This window comes from Ruditapes philippinarum, unplaced genomic scaffold, assembly GCF_026571515.1.
Source record: "Ruditapes philippinarum isolate M1 unplaced genomic scaffold, ASM2657151v2 ctg1409_1_1_1_1, whole genome shotgun sequence".
Classification (NCBI taxonomy): Eukaryota; Metazoa; Mollusca; class Bivalvia; order Venerida; family Veneridae; genus Ruditapes; species Ruditapes philippinarum.
The window spans coordinates 116,727-133,805 of record NW_026866658.1 but is presented as its reverse complement, the minus strand read 5'-3'; the positions used below and the strand labels follow the sequence as shown (position 1 = coordinate 133,805).

Genomic DNA, 17,079 nt, shown 5'->3' with positions numbered 1-17,079 from the left:
TGTTTCGGTGCTCTTTCTATTACATGGATCCTAAGAAAAATGATACTAGTACTAAGAAACCATGTGCATTGTTAATGGGAAGTTAATAAAACTGAAGTTGTTTAGAAAGAACTCTTTAAATTTAATGCAAGATATTGTTACATGATAAATAAGTATGTATTTTCCATTCCTTTGCATGTCTTTACCATTTATAGCATATAGGAATTTGAAATGACAATTATACTAGTACTTGAACTACAGTTTATAGTATCATTAAAGGGTAACAACTAATGGAGAGATATTCAGCATTGATGGAACCTTTACAGTTAATAATTTGACAAACATTTTTATGCTTATAACTCAAAATATACATGTATAGAACAAATATACATTTTAAATAAAATTCTTATCTTCTACATTAGTGTACTGTCAATAAAGGTGACTGCATATCACAGGGAATCTTCATAATTATATATAAACATTCAACTTTTAAATTGCATAATACATATGTATACTTACAGTTATCAAGACAAGATGTTGTTTAAGCTTTATTTATTTCATGTTTCTACTTATAAATAATATTGAATGGAATTCATCTTCATAGCAAAGTTATCTTTCTTATCTTAATCTTAGTAGTTAAATCTTCAAAAATTCATATTTCCTCATTTGTATTGAAATTTTTTTAAGTTGTATTAACTAAGTAGCATGCAGTTACAATTGCAATTAAAGATTTATTTATTGGTATTGTGTGTAAGATTACGTAAATACGGTAGGATACAGTGACTAAACATGGAATACACAGATGAAAGTGTTTGTCAAATTATTAGATAATTGTGCTGTTAATTTTGTTTTCTATTCGGTCAAGAGACTGTACTGAGAAATAGTGATGGTGTGTGTTAACTGGCAATGTTTAATGCTATTAAATAAACCAATATAATACTAATTATGATAGTTTCTTTCTTTAATTATAGCATCACACAACAGGATACATACTACAAGGTGGATGAAATAATATTATAAACATATGATCATGAATCATAATGAGAGGCAATGCAATTTTAAATTTTCAGAATGTCGTCATGTTCTTAAAGTTTCTATATTTTATTTTATTATTCCTCGATCTGTGAACACTCCGAACACACGAAGAAATATTTCTGCATGAAACCTTGTTAGGATCTTTTTGTAGCTCTGAAAAAAATGTTGGCGTATATTGTTATGCACCTGGCAATCTGTAGCAATTAGGCGTTGGTTCTGTATCTTTTGAAACGATGTCGGAAAAATGAAACTACTTGGCAGAAATGTTAACCATAATGAAACGATGTGCAGAGCACAGGTAAGACCTACCCCAGGGCAAGGTCACACTTAGTTATTACATATGAATTTCAAAATTTCGTGTGCTCAATATCTTCTGAACGAATAGACGGAAATTGAAACTATTTGGTAGAAATAATACTAATAATAAGACGATGTGCAGGTTGGTTTCCTCAAATCAACAATGGCCCTGTCCTGGGGTCAATTGATGTATATAGACTAATTATGTCCAAAGCTTTGATATTTGGCTTGTCCCATTGCAATGCGGACTTTTACAAAAATGATCTAAGTTATGATCACCTTTATGATTGAAAAATTGACAACACAGGTCATTTTATATAAGGACATCTGCATGCAAAACTAAAATAAAATTTACATTATGGTTAACTAGTTGTGGACACTAAAGCTTGGATATTAGATGGGTTTTTTTTCAGAATTAAGGGAACTCTTAATAAGCTGTAATATCCTTACGAAAAAAGTTTTTTGGTCAATATTGTCCCCTCCCTGGTATAAACCTGTATAGGAAAAACAGTTCAGTCTGTATGAAAAAAGATACTAAGGGCTTAGATATTTGGCATCTAGCATTGTCTTGTGGACCTCACCTTAATCATGTCTTTTGGGTCAATATTTGCCCCGCCCTTAGGGTCACTTCATTTATATAGACTTAACATGGGATAAAGAATCTTATTGTGTGAAACTACAATAAACAGAGCTAAGATATTTGGCATGTGGCATTGCCTTGTGGACATCATGCCCCTTGCCCTCTCTTAGGGTATAGACTTGCATAGGATAAAGATACTTGAATCTTATTGTGTGAAACTACAATGAACAGAGCTAAGATATTTGGCATTGCCTTGTGGACATCATGCCCCTTGCCCTCTCTTAGGGTATAGACTTACATAGGATAAAGATACTTGAATCTTATTGTGTGAAACTACAATGAACAGAGCTAAGATATTCGGCATTTATCATTGCCTTGTGGACATCATGCTCCTTGCCCTCTCTTAGGGTATATAGACTTACATAGGATAAAGATACTTGAATCTTATTGTGTGAAACAACAATGAACAAAGCTAAGATATTTGGCATTGCCTTGTGGACACCATGCCCCTTGGGCTAGTTATGTAACCTCCCTGGGGTCACTTGATTTCTACAGACTTAATCGGAAAATGAATTTAAGCCTTATTCTGTGAGAGCGATATGTAATATTAATGTAATATTTCTATATGAAAAAAACATTTTAAGTCTTATTGTATGAATATACACAGGACCTAGATAGTTGGCATTTAGCACTGCTAAAATGACTTCTACAAAAGTTTCATAAGGTAAACAATGGCCCCAAATTGGTGCCACAATTGTATAATAAGCATATCTTGAAATTGTTTACTTCTAATTTATAAAAGTCCAGAACTTAGATATTTGTTATGAAGCATCAATATGAAATCGTCTACAAAAATTATATTAACAATAGCCCCGGGTTCAAAATTTACCTTGCCCTGCGGTTCAAATGCCTTATGTAGACTTGATGTACAACAAAACAAATCTAATCTCTTTGTGAAAAGCTACAATGCTCAGGGCTTATATATTTGGCATGTAGCATTGCCTGGTAGACCTCTACAAAAGTTATATGAATCATGCAATTAGGGTAAAAAAGCTTCCACCTATGGGTCATTGAGTATTAAGAACATTTTTTGGTATATCATTTACATTTTGAATATCTTCCCCTAATTAAAGACAAGTTTTGATTACTCAAACACATTTTCATTTGGGTGTGCGATAGCGGTGCTCTTGTTTGAATATTTCTGTAAAGCAGTCTTTTTTATTTGTAATTTACATGAATAAAGAGAATTTCATCTAACCAACAAGAAACAATATTTATGTTGTTTTAACCGACTATATAAATTCCTGTTACTTTTTGTTGTAAGAAATTGAACTCCAGGTCAATCGAAAAATGAAATGACTGAATGATAATTACACACACAGCAATCCAATGGAAATGCCACACTGAGTTTTCACAGTTATATGTAGTTGTGGACAAGTTTATTTCTTTGATTTTCCTTCTCCTGGCTGGGCAACTCCTTTAGCAACTAAACTCCCTCCAAGATGAAGGCGAAGAGCTGGCCATATAGCTAATTCTAAAACTGGGTTTTTCAAATCCTTCATGGACCTGGTGTAAGGTTTATAGATGTTAGTATCGTATGGGTTGCCAATTTTATCTTCGGATAAAGCCATTGGCGGATCACATACAGCCATCAACCAACATAGTTCAACACATTTCGCCGCATAAATGCGCAACGTTTTGTCGATTTCGTTTGGTTTAATGCCAAACCCACTGACATACTGCCCAAGTGTCGGGGTGAATTGCTTAAATAAAAAAATATATAGCACATGATTAAACAAGGGCAAAAGCAAGAAAACGTACTAAAACATGATTTTTTTTGACAAAAACATTATTATCTAAGGCATTTTTTTTAATCGGCACTCCTCTAAAATGAATAAATATCTTGAAAAATGTACGCATTACGTAGTTTTACTTAAGGTACATACTTCCAATAGAAATTACCTAAAATTGCAAAAGCAAGCAGCTTCTTTAATTACTCTGTAGTTAACGCGGTAAACAATGTAGTTGTAGTGGAAAAAATAAACTCTGCCACATTTTTCATAATATATTCAATTTTATATTTATTGTGAATATCTATCACATTCATAATCAATAAACTATTTTTCTTAGGTTTTGATTTTATGAAGACATATATGATTTATCTGGAGTCATGCCGTTTTAAGTTTTAAGTTTATAGCCTTCAGTTCGTTCCTGTCTGCATTTTCCTAATTTAATTTCAAAAGAAATACAATAGTTAAAGGTAATAAAAATAAACATAATTATACTCTTTCAAAAGGACGAGTAAATACAGGGAAATGCAACGTAATGCTCTTCAATATTAAAGCGGGACAGACCATTAGCAGTCTGAATAATTTAAAACATTTAAGAAATACAAAAAAATAAGTTTTATCTAAAGATTTTAAGATGCAAAGTATTGAAAATAAGATATACTTGAGCTACATTTCCGGCAGTTTCCATCGCTAGTTCCTTTCTAACATCTTTCAATATATTCTGAATATTCGTAAAACGTTCAGTTTTGTTACCCACTTGCGGACCTTGAGACTCATTATCAGGCCTATTATCCTGAAAGTAAAGTATTATATTGCTTAATACTTTATGAATGTTATTGGCCACAGCGGTTAATAAAGTGAAGTTAGCCTAGATGTCCAAACCTGCTGACTAGAGATTTGTTTGCTGTTCACTACCAGTTTTTCTCTTCATTAAATCAATTTAGCTCATGTTAATGATATACATGTACACTTAAAAATCAAAAGAGCAAAAGTACGTTTCAAAAATAGGCCATTACTATAAGACAATGATTATACTAAACTATCTAAATAGAAACTATTCCAAGTCGTTTTAAATGATGTGTTAAAATAACCTCTGCTGATTCCTGTTCCAAGCCTAGGAGGGTTGTCCGAACAGTCATCGTCTGCTCATTGAATTTTTTATCACAGAAATTAAAGGCCTTCTGAAAATGGTAAAGTTACTGCATATATATTGTACATAAAGTACTGTTAAGCATGGACTATTTTTCTGCTTCTATTAAAATGTATAACATATATATTCTGACCATAATTGTACTGCTAAATCAAATTCGACTGCTTATTACATGATGATATAAAATGTATTTCATTTATCCATATCTATTTTTTGGTTCAGCTCCCCTAAACACAAAGTGTTAAGAGGTTGCTTTGTGAAAACATGATTTTCATCGTCTGTTGCAAGGCTTTATTCATAATTGCCTTAAATAACATTTGAACCACAACATCTGAGTCACACGGTGAAAACAATGTCCAACAGAGGTGCGCTACCTTTACAAAAATATCGCAATCTTTAAAATCCTTTAGTCAGATACTATACTGCCTAGAACCTAGTTATTTGGCATAAAGTATCACCTTATTGACTTCTACACAAGTTATATAAATCATGTCATTGGCGTTATGGGTGACACAATTATCATGGGTCACTTAGTTTACGTATTATTTCATAGGAAACACATTTTAAACATCTAGTGTGAAGCAAGTATGCCCAAAGCTCAGATATTTAACTACACACATGTAGTAACAATGCCTTGTGGACCACTACAAAAGTGGCATAAATCATTATCCTGGAATCAAACATTGCTCTGCCCATGCCGGACACTTAGTTTACATTGACTTTATAGGAAAAAGGCATTTAAAAGCATTTCTCTTAAATTACTTGTCATAAATCACATAAATCCTAGATATGTTCGGCATGTAGCACAGCCTGATCTTGTACTCAAAAACTACAATACGGAGAGCTTAGATATTTGACACTTAGCTCCGCATTGTAATCTCTACAAAGATTATATAAATCCTGCTTCTATGGCTAAATTGGTCCCGCACATTAAAAATGATCTTGTGTGAAACGTCAATGTAAAAGGTTTGGATATTTGGCGTGTAATATGGCTTGTGCATCTTTACAAAAGTAATATCAATCATGATCATTGGGCCGGTCAAAGTCCCAGCGTCACTGAGTTTACATAGACGAGTATAGGAAAATATATTTGAATCTTCTTGTGGAATAATATTATCTGCGGCAGCATTGCCTAACGGACCTTTACAAAAGTATTATAATTTATGCTTCGTACATACTGAATAACACATGTGAATTTGGATTAGAGACAATTATTTATATATGATATTGAATTGTGACGTTAAATGATCAAAATGTTAATCAGGTGACATTCTTTTAGCTTCAATCTTCATGGCTTTAAGCTTGTTCACTTCTACTCTTTATTTTAGTGTGCCATTTAAGGTTGACTTTGAATGACTTTAAATATAAACATATGCTAGATTGTACTAAAGAATGTATAACCTCTCGGTCAGTAATCTTCAATAAGATATCGGTATCGACGTATCGTGTGTAAATGTCAGTGCAGTGGCTAGAAGTATATCGGGCCGAGAACTTTTTTATTATACCTTGTATATAGTTAGGGAGGAATAAACATATATTTTGATTTGGTCCTACTTTTAAATATTTCATAATTGAAAAAGAATAAATAAATAAAATGAAACCAAGCACATTTTCAATTTTAGCCCGCCACGACCCCTTCGTGCACAATGTACTTAAATTACGACTGTCACATGAATTCAAGCTGTGAACTAGGAAAAAAACTACACTCGGCTCTTTCTGTCATTATTGATTAATAGAACATGGGCAATGTTAGCCAAAACGGCGTTTTAATTGAAATTCTGAATTTGTTTTAGTATGTTTCAAAATATTCATTATTTTATAGATGACTTAAGCCCAATAGATGAACATGACAGATAAAATTCCTTACTGTCACTATCCCATGAAGAATTCCAACTTTTTTGTCTTCGTCCATTTTAGATATATTCTCATAAGCATCTGACCATTCATTGTCATAAACTTCAGAAAACATTTTGCCTATTTCTGTTGGTCTGTAGCGGTCACTTAAGTCGGCTAGATCGGGATTTCCTTGTCGCAATTTGTCCCCAGCTAGTTTGCTTAATCTGTTGTGAGATTAAATAATTTCATAAATAAAACATTCTGTTCACGACTTCGGCAAATATCTAGCATATAATGTATATGTATCATAACCTTTTGTTCTCGATTATTCAAAAAAAAACCCAGAAAACAAACAACATGCTCTGATCGACTTATTTCTAAAAAAGCCATTATACATGTATGTCTTTAAAAGCAATATTTCAGCAAGCTGATGTTTTCCAGTGTGTAAAATGTTTCACCTGATCAGACCAAGTTTTCTATAAAATAATTTTTCACGATTGTTCAAAATTTCTTACCAGATTACAAATAACAAATTACTATAAAAACTTTTATACATATACATTTTTGAAAGTAATATTATGTGTAAAATGCTTTACTGATCAGATCATATTTTCAAAAAAAAATCATGACTCTAAACATATAAGATAATTCATTTGTCAATTGGAAGAAAGAAATACTATTGAGAAGAAAACTTGCCGTTTTGACAAATCATTATTCTGTTCTCTCAAATTTTCAAGATATTTCTTTAGTTTTTCAATCTGGCCATCTTTCTCTTTCAACTCATAGTGTGCATCAGCGCGAATTTCATGCACCTTCTGTTTCAAATGGTTTACTTTTTGTACGAGTTCTTTATTTTGAAGCTGAACATCATGCTCAAGTCTACTTTCAACGTTTCTACTTCCTTCACTAGTCAATCTGTTTGCTGCATTAACGTCTGCAGGCGGACCTTTACGCTTTCCCGGCTTAGGATCACTCTGGCTGCGTGAACTACCTGCAGATGGTAAACGCCTACCTGTAGATGCATCGTCACCCGTTTTCTGAAATAACGATAAAATCATGAGATGATGGCAACTGAGTATCATTTTAACCTAAATATGTATTCGAGTTTTACACTGAAGATTTAAAATGAGTCAAATTAAATTATGATGCTTATTTACCGAATGACCTAAGATAATGCCCGAAAGGGAACATAAAGACTTCTTCCACTGTGTCGATGTGACTTAGCACTCATTCTCACTTAAGTACGACATTCCATGTCTTCAATGTTCTATGAAAATTTATGGAGATATATAAGCCCGAACATTCTTGTAAAATGAATTTACAATTGGTACTGCGTCAAATATTTAATTTGAGCGCAAGTTTACTAGCCTATTGGTTTGATTTTGCTAGTGACAATTGCTTTTGCAAGGAAGGGGTACGAAAAGCAGTATGTCTTCAACTTAATCGAAGTATGTTTCATTGCAAAAAGTCGTGGTTAACAGTAAACACATCTTATTTTCGTTATTCTATTGCAGATTTTGACATATAAAACTGTTTTTGATCTTACGAAAATTAATTTCAAGGTCGAAATCATTTACGAGTCTTAATTGCAAAACAATGTTAATCATACATGGTAACGTATAAATGGTTATTTCAATAGCAATATTAAGTCTACAGTAATATAGTAAACATAAAATATGAAGATTTAGTGTATCTGTGCAACCATTTTGTTAAGGATTTCACGTTATTTTGGATTTTACAAGCGTAATTTTTACAAAATCATTTACGAGGCTCATCAATACCATGCGTTTTGCAATATATTTTCAATAATTCAATGTTATTATACTTCAGATATCTAGAGCGGATATTTGTCTTGCATATATTCTGTCATTCATGTAAACCATTCAACAATTTCTCATAAATTTCCCTTGTCAAACAGAAATTTTCAACATTTACGAGCCTATCATTTACGGGACTCACCCTCTTTCACATTCTCTTGTGAATTATTCTGCTAGATTAGTTGAATTATTTCAACTTGTTAATGGACGTTGGTAGTGTAGGAATAGTATTTATCCACAAAAAAAACAAAGAAGTATCCATGTTTTTTAAACATACGCATTTGAAATGTGTTTTTCACTTGCAGATAGCTTCTAAAAATCATAATTTTGACATTGTAATTGGTATTCAGACGTTTTGACTATTATAGAGTTCAATGGATACTTTTATAAACGAATACATTTAAACTTATAAATACGTCAATCACAAAAATGAAGTAAACATGAAAACAGGCGTGTCCCGTATCTGGCTGAACTGTCCCGTAAATGGTAAAATTAATTTTGGAATATTCATTCGAGTAATAAAAATTTTTGAGTTCACGTTTATCGATTTAAACGCAATAATATTGGAGTATCTTCAAGTTGTATTAATTGTAAGATAGAAGTTTCTTTGGAGCAGATATGGTGAGAACTACCGAGTATTTGTCCTTAAATAAATACATTCTGAAAACTTTATAACATTTTCATAGATGTTTCAGTTAAATGGAATATGACTTTTCATGCATCTTGATATAAAATATTTTAGTTTATTTAGATTTAAACAAACATTCTGTACATTTTTTTGCAGTTCAATTATAAGATAATAGTAATAAGATTGATTTGTCCCGTAAACGACCAGAGCGAAAGAAAATTATAAAACAGTGATTTTCCCAATGAAAGTTATATTTCTATGAGAGAAATTATTTGCTTTGATTTGTACTATTGTTTTCGTTTACACTAACTTGGATTTATATGCAAATCTAGCAATTTTGTTGAACTTCTAAGACCATTTATACGATCTTTTACTATTTTCTTTACTATTTTCAGTTCAATTGTTTAATTATTGTTAATATGGCCCAACCTTGCCAAAAGAATATCTGCTCCATTTCATAAATAAATATAAGTTAATCTACAATCATTATTGAGATACATGTATAACTCAAAGAGTTTTAACATTTCTTTCTGTCAATCCATAGCATCTGGAGACTGTGTCACTTACGGGACAATTGAACAAGAGGGCCATGATGGCCCTAGATCGCTCACCTGACTTATCAAACTCATCCAAACAATTACCTAGACAAGCATTCTGACCAAGTCTCATGACAGGTGAGTCAAAAATGTGACCACTACAGTATTAACAAGGATTATCCATATTTTAGCAGTGCGACCTAGTTTTTTACCCAGGTGACACATATTCAAACTTGACCTAGAAATCATCAAAACAAACTTTCAGACCAATTTCCCGGATACTTGGATCAAAACAGTAGCAACTAGAGTGTTAACAAGATTTTTTCTATTTTAGCTCCGGTGACCTAGTTTCACATGCGATTTCGAACTCATCCAAGCAATTACCTAGACAAGCATCCTGACCAAGTTTGATGATAATTGAGTCGAAAATGTGACCACTAGAACGTTAACAAGGTTTTTCCATATTTGGGCGGTGTGACCTAGTTTTTCATCCAAGATGACTCATGTTCGATCTTGACTTACAAATCATCAAAACAAACTTTCGGACCAATTAACAGAATATTTGGATCACAACAGTAGCCACTAGAGTGTTAACAAGATTTTTCTATTTTTAGCTCCTGTGACCTAATTTTTCATCCGAGATATCCCATGTTCGATTAATTCCCAGCCATGACCTAGACAAGTTTCCTGACCAAGTTTGATGACAATTAAGTCAAAATTGTGACCACTAGAGTGTTAACAAGGTTTTTCTATTTTTAGCTCCTGTGACCTAGTTTTTCATCCGAGATGACCCATGTTCGAACTCATCCGAGCTATCACCAAGACAAGCATCTTGATCAAGATTGATGATGATTGATGCAAAAATGTGACCGCTAGAGTGTTAACAAGGTTTTTCTATTTTTAGCTCCGGTGACCTACTTTTTCATCCGAGATGACCCATGTTCAAACTCATCCGAGCTATCACCTAGACAAACATCTTGACAAAGTTTGATGATGACTGATGCAAAAATGTGACCACTAGAGTGTTAACAAGGTTTTTCTATTTTTAGCTCCGGTGACCTACTTTTTCATCCGAGATGACCCATGTTCAAACTCATCCGAGCTATCACCAAGAAAAGCATCTTGACCAAGTTTGATGATGATTGATGCAAAAATGTGACCGCTAGAGTGTTAACAATGTTTTTCTATTTTTAGCTCCGGTGACCTACTTTTTCATCCGAGATGACCAATGTTCGAACTCATCTAAGCTATCAACTAGATAAGCATCCTGACCAAGTTTGATGATGATTGATGCAAAAATGTGACCGCTAGAGTGTTAACAAGGTTTTTCTATTTATAGCTCCGGTGACCTAGTTTTTCATCCGAGATGACCCATATTGGAACTCATCCGAGCTATTATCTAAACAAGCATCCTGGCAAAGTTTGATGATGATTGGGTCAAAAATGTGACCACTAGAGTGTTCACAAGGTTTTTCTATTTTTAGCTTCTGTGACCTAGTTTTTCATCAGAGATGAGCCATGTTCGAACCCATCCAAGCAATTGACTAGACAAGCAATCTGACCAAGTTTGATGATGATTGGTTCAAAAAAGGTTTTTCTATTTTTAGCTCCGGTGACCTACTTTTTCATCCGAGATGACCCATGTTCGAACTCATCCGAGCTATCACCTAGACAAACATCCTGATCAAGTTTGATGATGATTGGGTCAAAAATGTGACCTCTAGAGTGTTCACAAGGTTTTTTCTATTTTTAGCTCTTGTGACCTAGTTTTTCATCCGAGATGAGCCATGTTCGAACTCATCCGAGCTTTCAACTAGATAAGCATCCTGACCAAGTTTGATGATGATTGAGGCAAAAATGCGACCGCTAGAGTGTTCACAAGCAATTGTGGACGTACGACGGACGGACGGACGGACGACGGACATTCACCGACCCTAAAAGCTCACCCTGAGCAAGCTCAGGTGAGCTAAAAATCATTTACGAGTCCTTAATTAATTGTCAATATATGAGATGACGTAAATTATTTCACATTTGACAATTGAATGATAGATAGATAGATAGATAGATAGATAGATAGATAGATAGATAGATAGATAGATAGATAGATAGATAGATAGATAGATAGATAGATAGATAGATAGATAGATAGATAGATAGATAGATAGATAGATAGATAGATAGATAGATAGATAGATAGATAGATAGATAGATAGATAGATAGATAGATAGATAGATAGATAGATAGATAGATAGATAGATAGATAGATAGATAGATAGATAGATAGATAGATAGATAGATAGATAGATAGATAGATAGATAGATAGATAGATAGATAGATAGATAGATAGATAGATAGATAGATAGATAGATAGATAGATAGATAGATAGATAGATAGATAGATAGATAGATAGATAGATAGATAGATAGATAGATAGATAGATAGATAGATAGATAGATAGATAGATAGATAGATAGATAGATAGATAGATAGATAGATAGATAGATAGATAGATAGATAGATAGATAGATAGATAGATAGATAGATAGATAGATAGATAGATAGATAGATAGATAGATAGATAGATTCAAGAATGTTCATTTTTCAGTTCCTTAAGTGAGAATGAGTGTTAAACGCAAGAGTCTTACTCCGATTCGCAAAACATGTAGCACACCCCTGGCAATATTCGAATATCCACTGCTATGTGTATTCTTACTTTAAATTAAATTAAAATCTTACCTCTCCTTTTTTCTTTGTTAATTTAGTATTCTTATCTTTCAATATGTCAATCTCTCGTCTAGCTTTATCATAAACGGTAGCACCTACGATTCTTTCCCGATACCAAACTGTTATAAATTCATCAAAAAACTTCTCCAGAACAAATTCGAAAGATTTTGTTTTAAGTGATCCCGGTTTTGGCTTTTCGTCCATGGCATTAACCTGATGGCGAAATGAATTGAGAACCTTCAAATATATATATGTACATATTTAGAGATCAACAACTTTCTTTTTATTGTTATATAAGGAAACGTTAAAATGATCATGATGTGAAAGTCGAATGATTTTAATTAGATTTAATTAGACGTTTTAACAAAGATAAAAAAACTGTTTATTTCGCGGAACCTTTTCTTGGTATGCTTGAAGTTTTTGTCTCGGCAAAAAGGTATCTTAATACATGTATAGTCTTTTGAAAAGCATTTGTCTTTATGACAAAAATTGGCCTTGACAAAAAACTTCAAGCATTTTGAGAAAAGTTACTAGGAATGACAAAAAAATGGTATAGTCTTTGTGAATAAAATGAATTGATTTGTGTTAAAATATCTGATCGAACAAATATCAGTCGTCTTACACCTCGTGATCGCACTAAATGAAGGTCCTTTAACGTTTCCGTAGTTAAACAGGGTTATCTAATTGTTCACGTTTTTAACTTTGTAGCTGGCATTTTCGAAGTTATTATAGTCTGATTTTATTGACCTGTCAATCATGAATACATTATAGGACTCATTTAAATATTCGATCCCACTTCGGTTAGGTCCGTGTAGTTTACGAGAATTAATGTGGAGTATTGTTTGGTTTTATTAACCTGTCAATTACATACTGATTACACGGTCGATGCACACAATATATTAATCTTCGGCAGATTTTCGGAAAGTTCCGTGAGATGTACGTTGTACGATGGAATTTAATTTAATTTCTATCTATGAATGAAGTGTACTGATCGTTATAGCGCAATAGGGATAAAGCACGAGTTAATATTCTAAGTGTCATAGATGTTTTAAGTTCGAGACCGCGTTGGTCCATGTTTTTTTTCTTTCTTATTAATACTTTCAACATTATTAAATCTACACGTGATTATTTTTTATGTTGTTCGTTTTGTTTTATTATGTTTTGCTTAATTTTGTAAAGACTATACTCTTTTTAAATAACATGTTTTAAGAATTCATGTTTAAAATTAAAACGGATTAAAACCAATTAATGCCTTCAATGCCGTAAAACACACTTCAAATCGGTTCCATTAAAATATACTGCAAAATAAAGAGAGTAAAGCCTAAAAGAATTTCATCAGTAAGGATCGAACCACCGACCTCTCAATTATCAGGCATTCTCTTAACCGACTGCACTATTGCAAATTAACGAAAACCTTCACATTAAGCTGGCCTCACTTTCAAAACATGACTTATATACTCCACATTAATTCTCGTAAACTACACGGACCAAACCGAAGTGGGGTCGAATATTCAAATGAGTGCTATAATATATTCATAATTGACAGGTCAATAAAATCGGACAATATATTAGTAATGGATTGAAAGTCACGCCAGCTTAATGTTAAGGTTTTCATTAATATACAATAGTACAGTAGGTTAAGAGAATGCCTGATAATTGAGAGGTCTGTGGTTCGATCCTTACTGTTGCCATTGTTTTAGTACTCTTTCTTTATTTTTACAATATATTTTAATGGATTTGTAGTGTTTTACTGCATTTAAAAGTCATTTATTGATTTTAAACCGTTTTAATTTTAAGCATGAATTTTTAAAACATGTTATTTAAAAAGAGTATATACATATCAAAATAAAGTGAAACATTATACAATGTAAAACAAAACGAACAACATAAAATAATCATATATAGCTGCAATAATGTTGAAAGTATTAATAAGAAAAAAACATGGACCAACGCGGTCTCCAACTTAAAATACGTGTGGCACTCAGATTATAAACTCGTGCTTTACCCTATTGCGCTATAACGCTGAGTACACTTAGTTTAGAGATACAAATTAAATTAAGTTCCATCGTTCACGGAATTTACCGAAAATCTACCGAAGATTAATATAATGTGTGCATCGACCGTGTAATCAGTATGTAATTGACAGGTTAATAAAACCAAACAATAATTCGCCGAGTCTCTTATTTTAAATACACAAACAATTATAAATGCCACGACATAAAAATGAACCTACGATCTGGTTCACTGCAGTTCTCTTGTGCTTGGCCTCTTTTCCATTTCATAGTTTGTTTTGTACGAGTATTATTAGAGTAAATTAAAGTATCACGTATTTCTTTGTCGAACAAAAAATAATCATTTTGGGATCATATACGAAATAATATATAAATACTAAACTTTATATGCCGCTTCTATTTTTTTTCCATTTGTCGGTGCGCTGTTGACCTATAGCTAATTCAATACGAGTACCTTCATTTTAATTTGAGAGCTTTCAATACGGATAACACGCTCGTAAACATTTTGAGCAGTTATAGATGTTTTTAAACAGAACTGAACGGAATATACGACATGCTCGCAATGTTTGCCATTCTTTGAAGACAGGAGCTTTCTTAAAATTACCTTAACCAAAATGCGCTTTAATAACTACAATATTGTAAATAGGCACTCTTTTGATATAGTTCAAGTCCTTAAGAATCTACAAAAGATGAACTAGAGATTTGTTCAAGTGAACAAAAATACATAAATCGCATATTAAAGCTGTTTACAAAAGTAAGTCAGAGACAATATGCCATAAAATACAATCTAACATAAAGCTGATGAGATAATATGTCTACGGTGTTGTTGCTATAAATTCACACGTTTTCGTCCTTGTAGGGTAAAGTCAAAACTATTAAAGTTTGTGAAAGATGCCATTGTCGTGTTATCAACATTTTAGCTTTATTTTCGTCAGGAAAAATGTGTTAATAAGATGCGTCTTTATTTCAATTATAAAAGAATATAGGCAGTGTGAATGCCGCCAACATGCACTGTAAAAATATCGCTGGGTTCTAAAGAATTTAGGGGCATTTTTCAAAGTTTGCCAAAGGTTACTCAAAAAATATATTGTTTGAATTCTATAATACAATACATTAACCGTCTAGTTTTGATTTACTTAGACTTTAAAATTATCAGGTAACATATTTGTTATCAAATATAGTATTTTTTCCAATAAATACCTATATTTCTTATTTAATTAAACTTTAAACAATGTAATGTTTACAGAAAAAAGAAACTAGACCTTGCTTTGGCTTGAACCCACGACCCAGGTGATGAGTATAGTATAATATCCCTGAACAAAATAGTCTTCTGAATTCACAAAACCATAACAAGAAGGTTAAACGTTAATGTTAAATATAAACATGTTAGCAAATCAAATACTTTCTTTGTATTTAGTATCAGTAATTTTATTACATTACTTTTAATCAAGACATTCACGTATAAACGTAAATATGACAAGATAAATTTACATACCTTATTCTTTTCTATATCAATGTCAATTTGTAACTATGCAGTGAACACTTTTGTTTTTACAATTCACTTCCTTGATAAAGAAAAATCTACTTTCGGTTTGAAACAAAACACGGTGATCTGGTCATTATCATGGTCATTTCGTCTACTTATGACATTAATTTTAAAGTATTAAACTAATTATACATATTTACGAAAATATTAAACGGTTTAAGATAGTTAAGATACTACCTTTCCGCGTTCTGTCTGGATTTCCACGTATAAAATGAAGTTCCTTTTTCAAACAAATTAGTTCTAAAAATAAACGCATATCAAGAGCGTATTGATTTTTACTATGTGAATAAAGTTAAATTATACTTCTGCATAATTTGTTGGTTCCATTTTAATGTTTGAAAGTAAAGAATGATTTTTATGTATGTAAGTATAAAAGTTAGAAAATACTCATATCAAATTTTGTAAACCTTTTTTTGACGAAAATCTACGATTAACGTTAAATAATTAAATCTACTATTATGTTTGCTTTACACTACTAAACCGACATTTATTTAGGTTTCAGCGTTCTTCTGGTTGACGGTTCTCTAACGGAAGTGTCGAGGGCTCTAATTTAAACAGATCACCAAATGTGAGAGAGCCACCGTTTGGTAGGGGTGTTCACGTCCTATTTTACTGTGTATAGGAAAGCATGTATTAGCCATCATCTTTTCATCATGTCATTGTTTATTTAGTTTCGACCATCCACTTAATATTATGTTAACACCTTAAATGCCATTTTATGTTTCATGTCATTATATGTATGCTTGTACACTTAACGAAACTTTTAAGTACTCCGACCAGTTTTTTATTATATTGGGTACTAGCCTAAGTCGATACTGTATAAACTTTAATCATAGTATCATCATTTTATAATAGTAAATGCATTTTACAATAACTCAAACTTAACAGAAAATCAGTAACTGAGATCACCATTGTAAAAAAATCAAATACCTTCAAGTTTAGTATATATTTTGAAAGTTTTCCTGCAAGTTTGAAATCGGAGTACTTATAAGTTTCGTTAAGTGTATATATGTTAATCATGAGAACCTTCTAGTTTAACAGATACGAGTAAATAAACCTTAAACTGAACATGTTAAAACGAAATAAAAAAAATCAGACTACTAGTCTATAATTTATGTGTATGCGTATATGCTTGTGTGTACGTGC

General features: G+C 32.2%; 1 protein-coding gene across 1 annotated transcript; it reads right to left on the bottom strand.

Moving 5' to 3' along the window:
- Window positions 1–739: 739 nt before the first annotated feature.
- On the bottom strand, window positions 740–16,173 carry LOC132733250 (uncharacterized). The gene is made up of 7 exons (XM_060719855.1): window positions 16,111–16,173; window positions 12,388–12,588; window positions 7,364–7,704; window positions 6,699–6,891; window positions 4,773–4,862; window positions 4,343–4,474; window positions 740–3,654 (listed from the first exon to the last, which is right to left on the bottom strand). The coding sequence occupies exons 2-7, from the start codon at window positions 12,577–12,579 to the stop codon at window positions 3,331–3,333; spliced, it is 1,272 nt and encodes a 423-aa protein (XP_060575838.1). The 5' UTR covers window positions 12,580–12,588; window positions 16,111–16,173; the 3' UTR covers window positions 740–3,330.
- Between the last annotated feature and the right edge of the window lie 906 nt (window positions 16,174–17,079).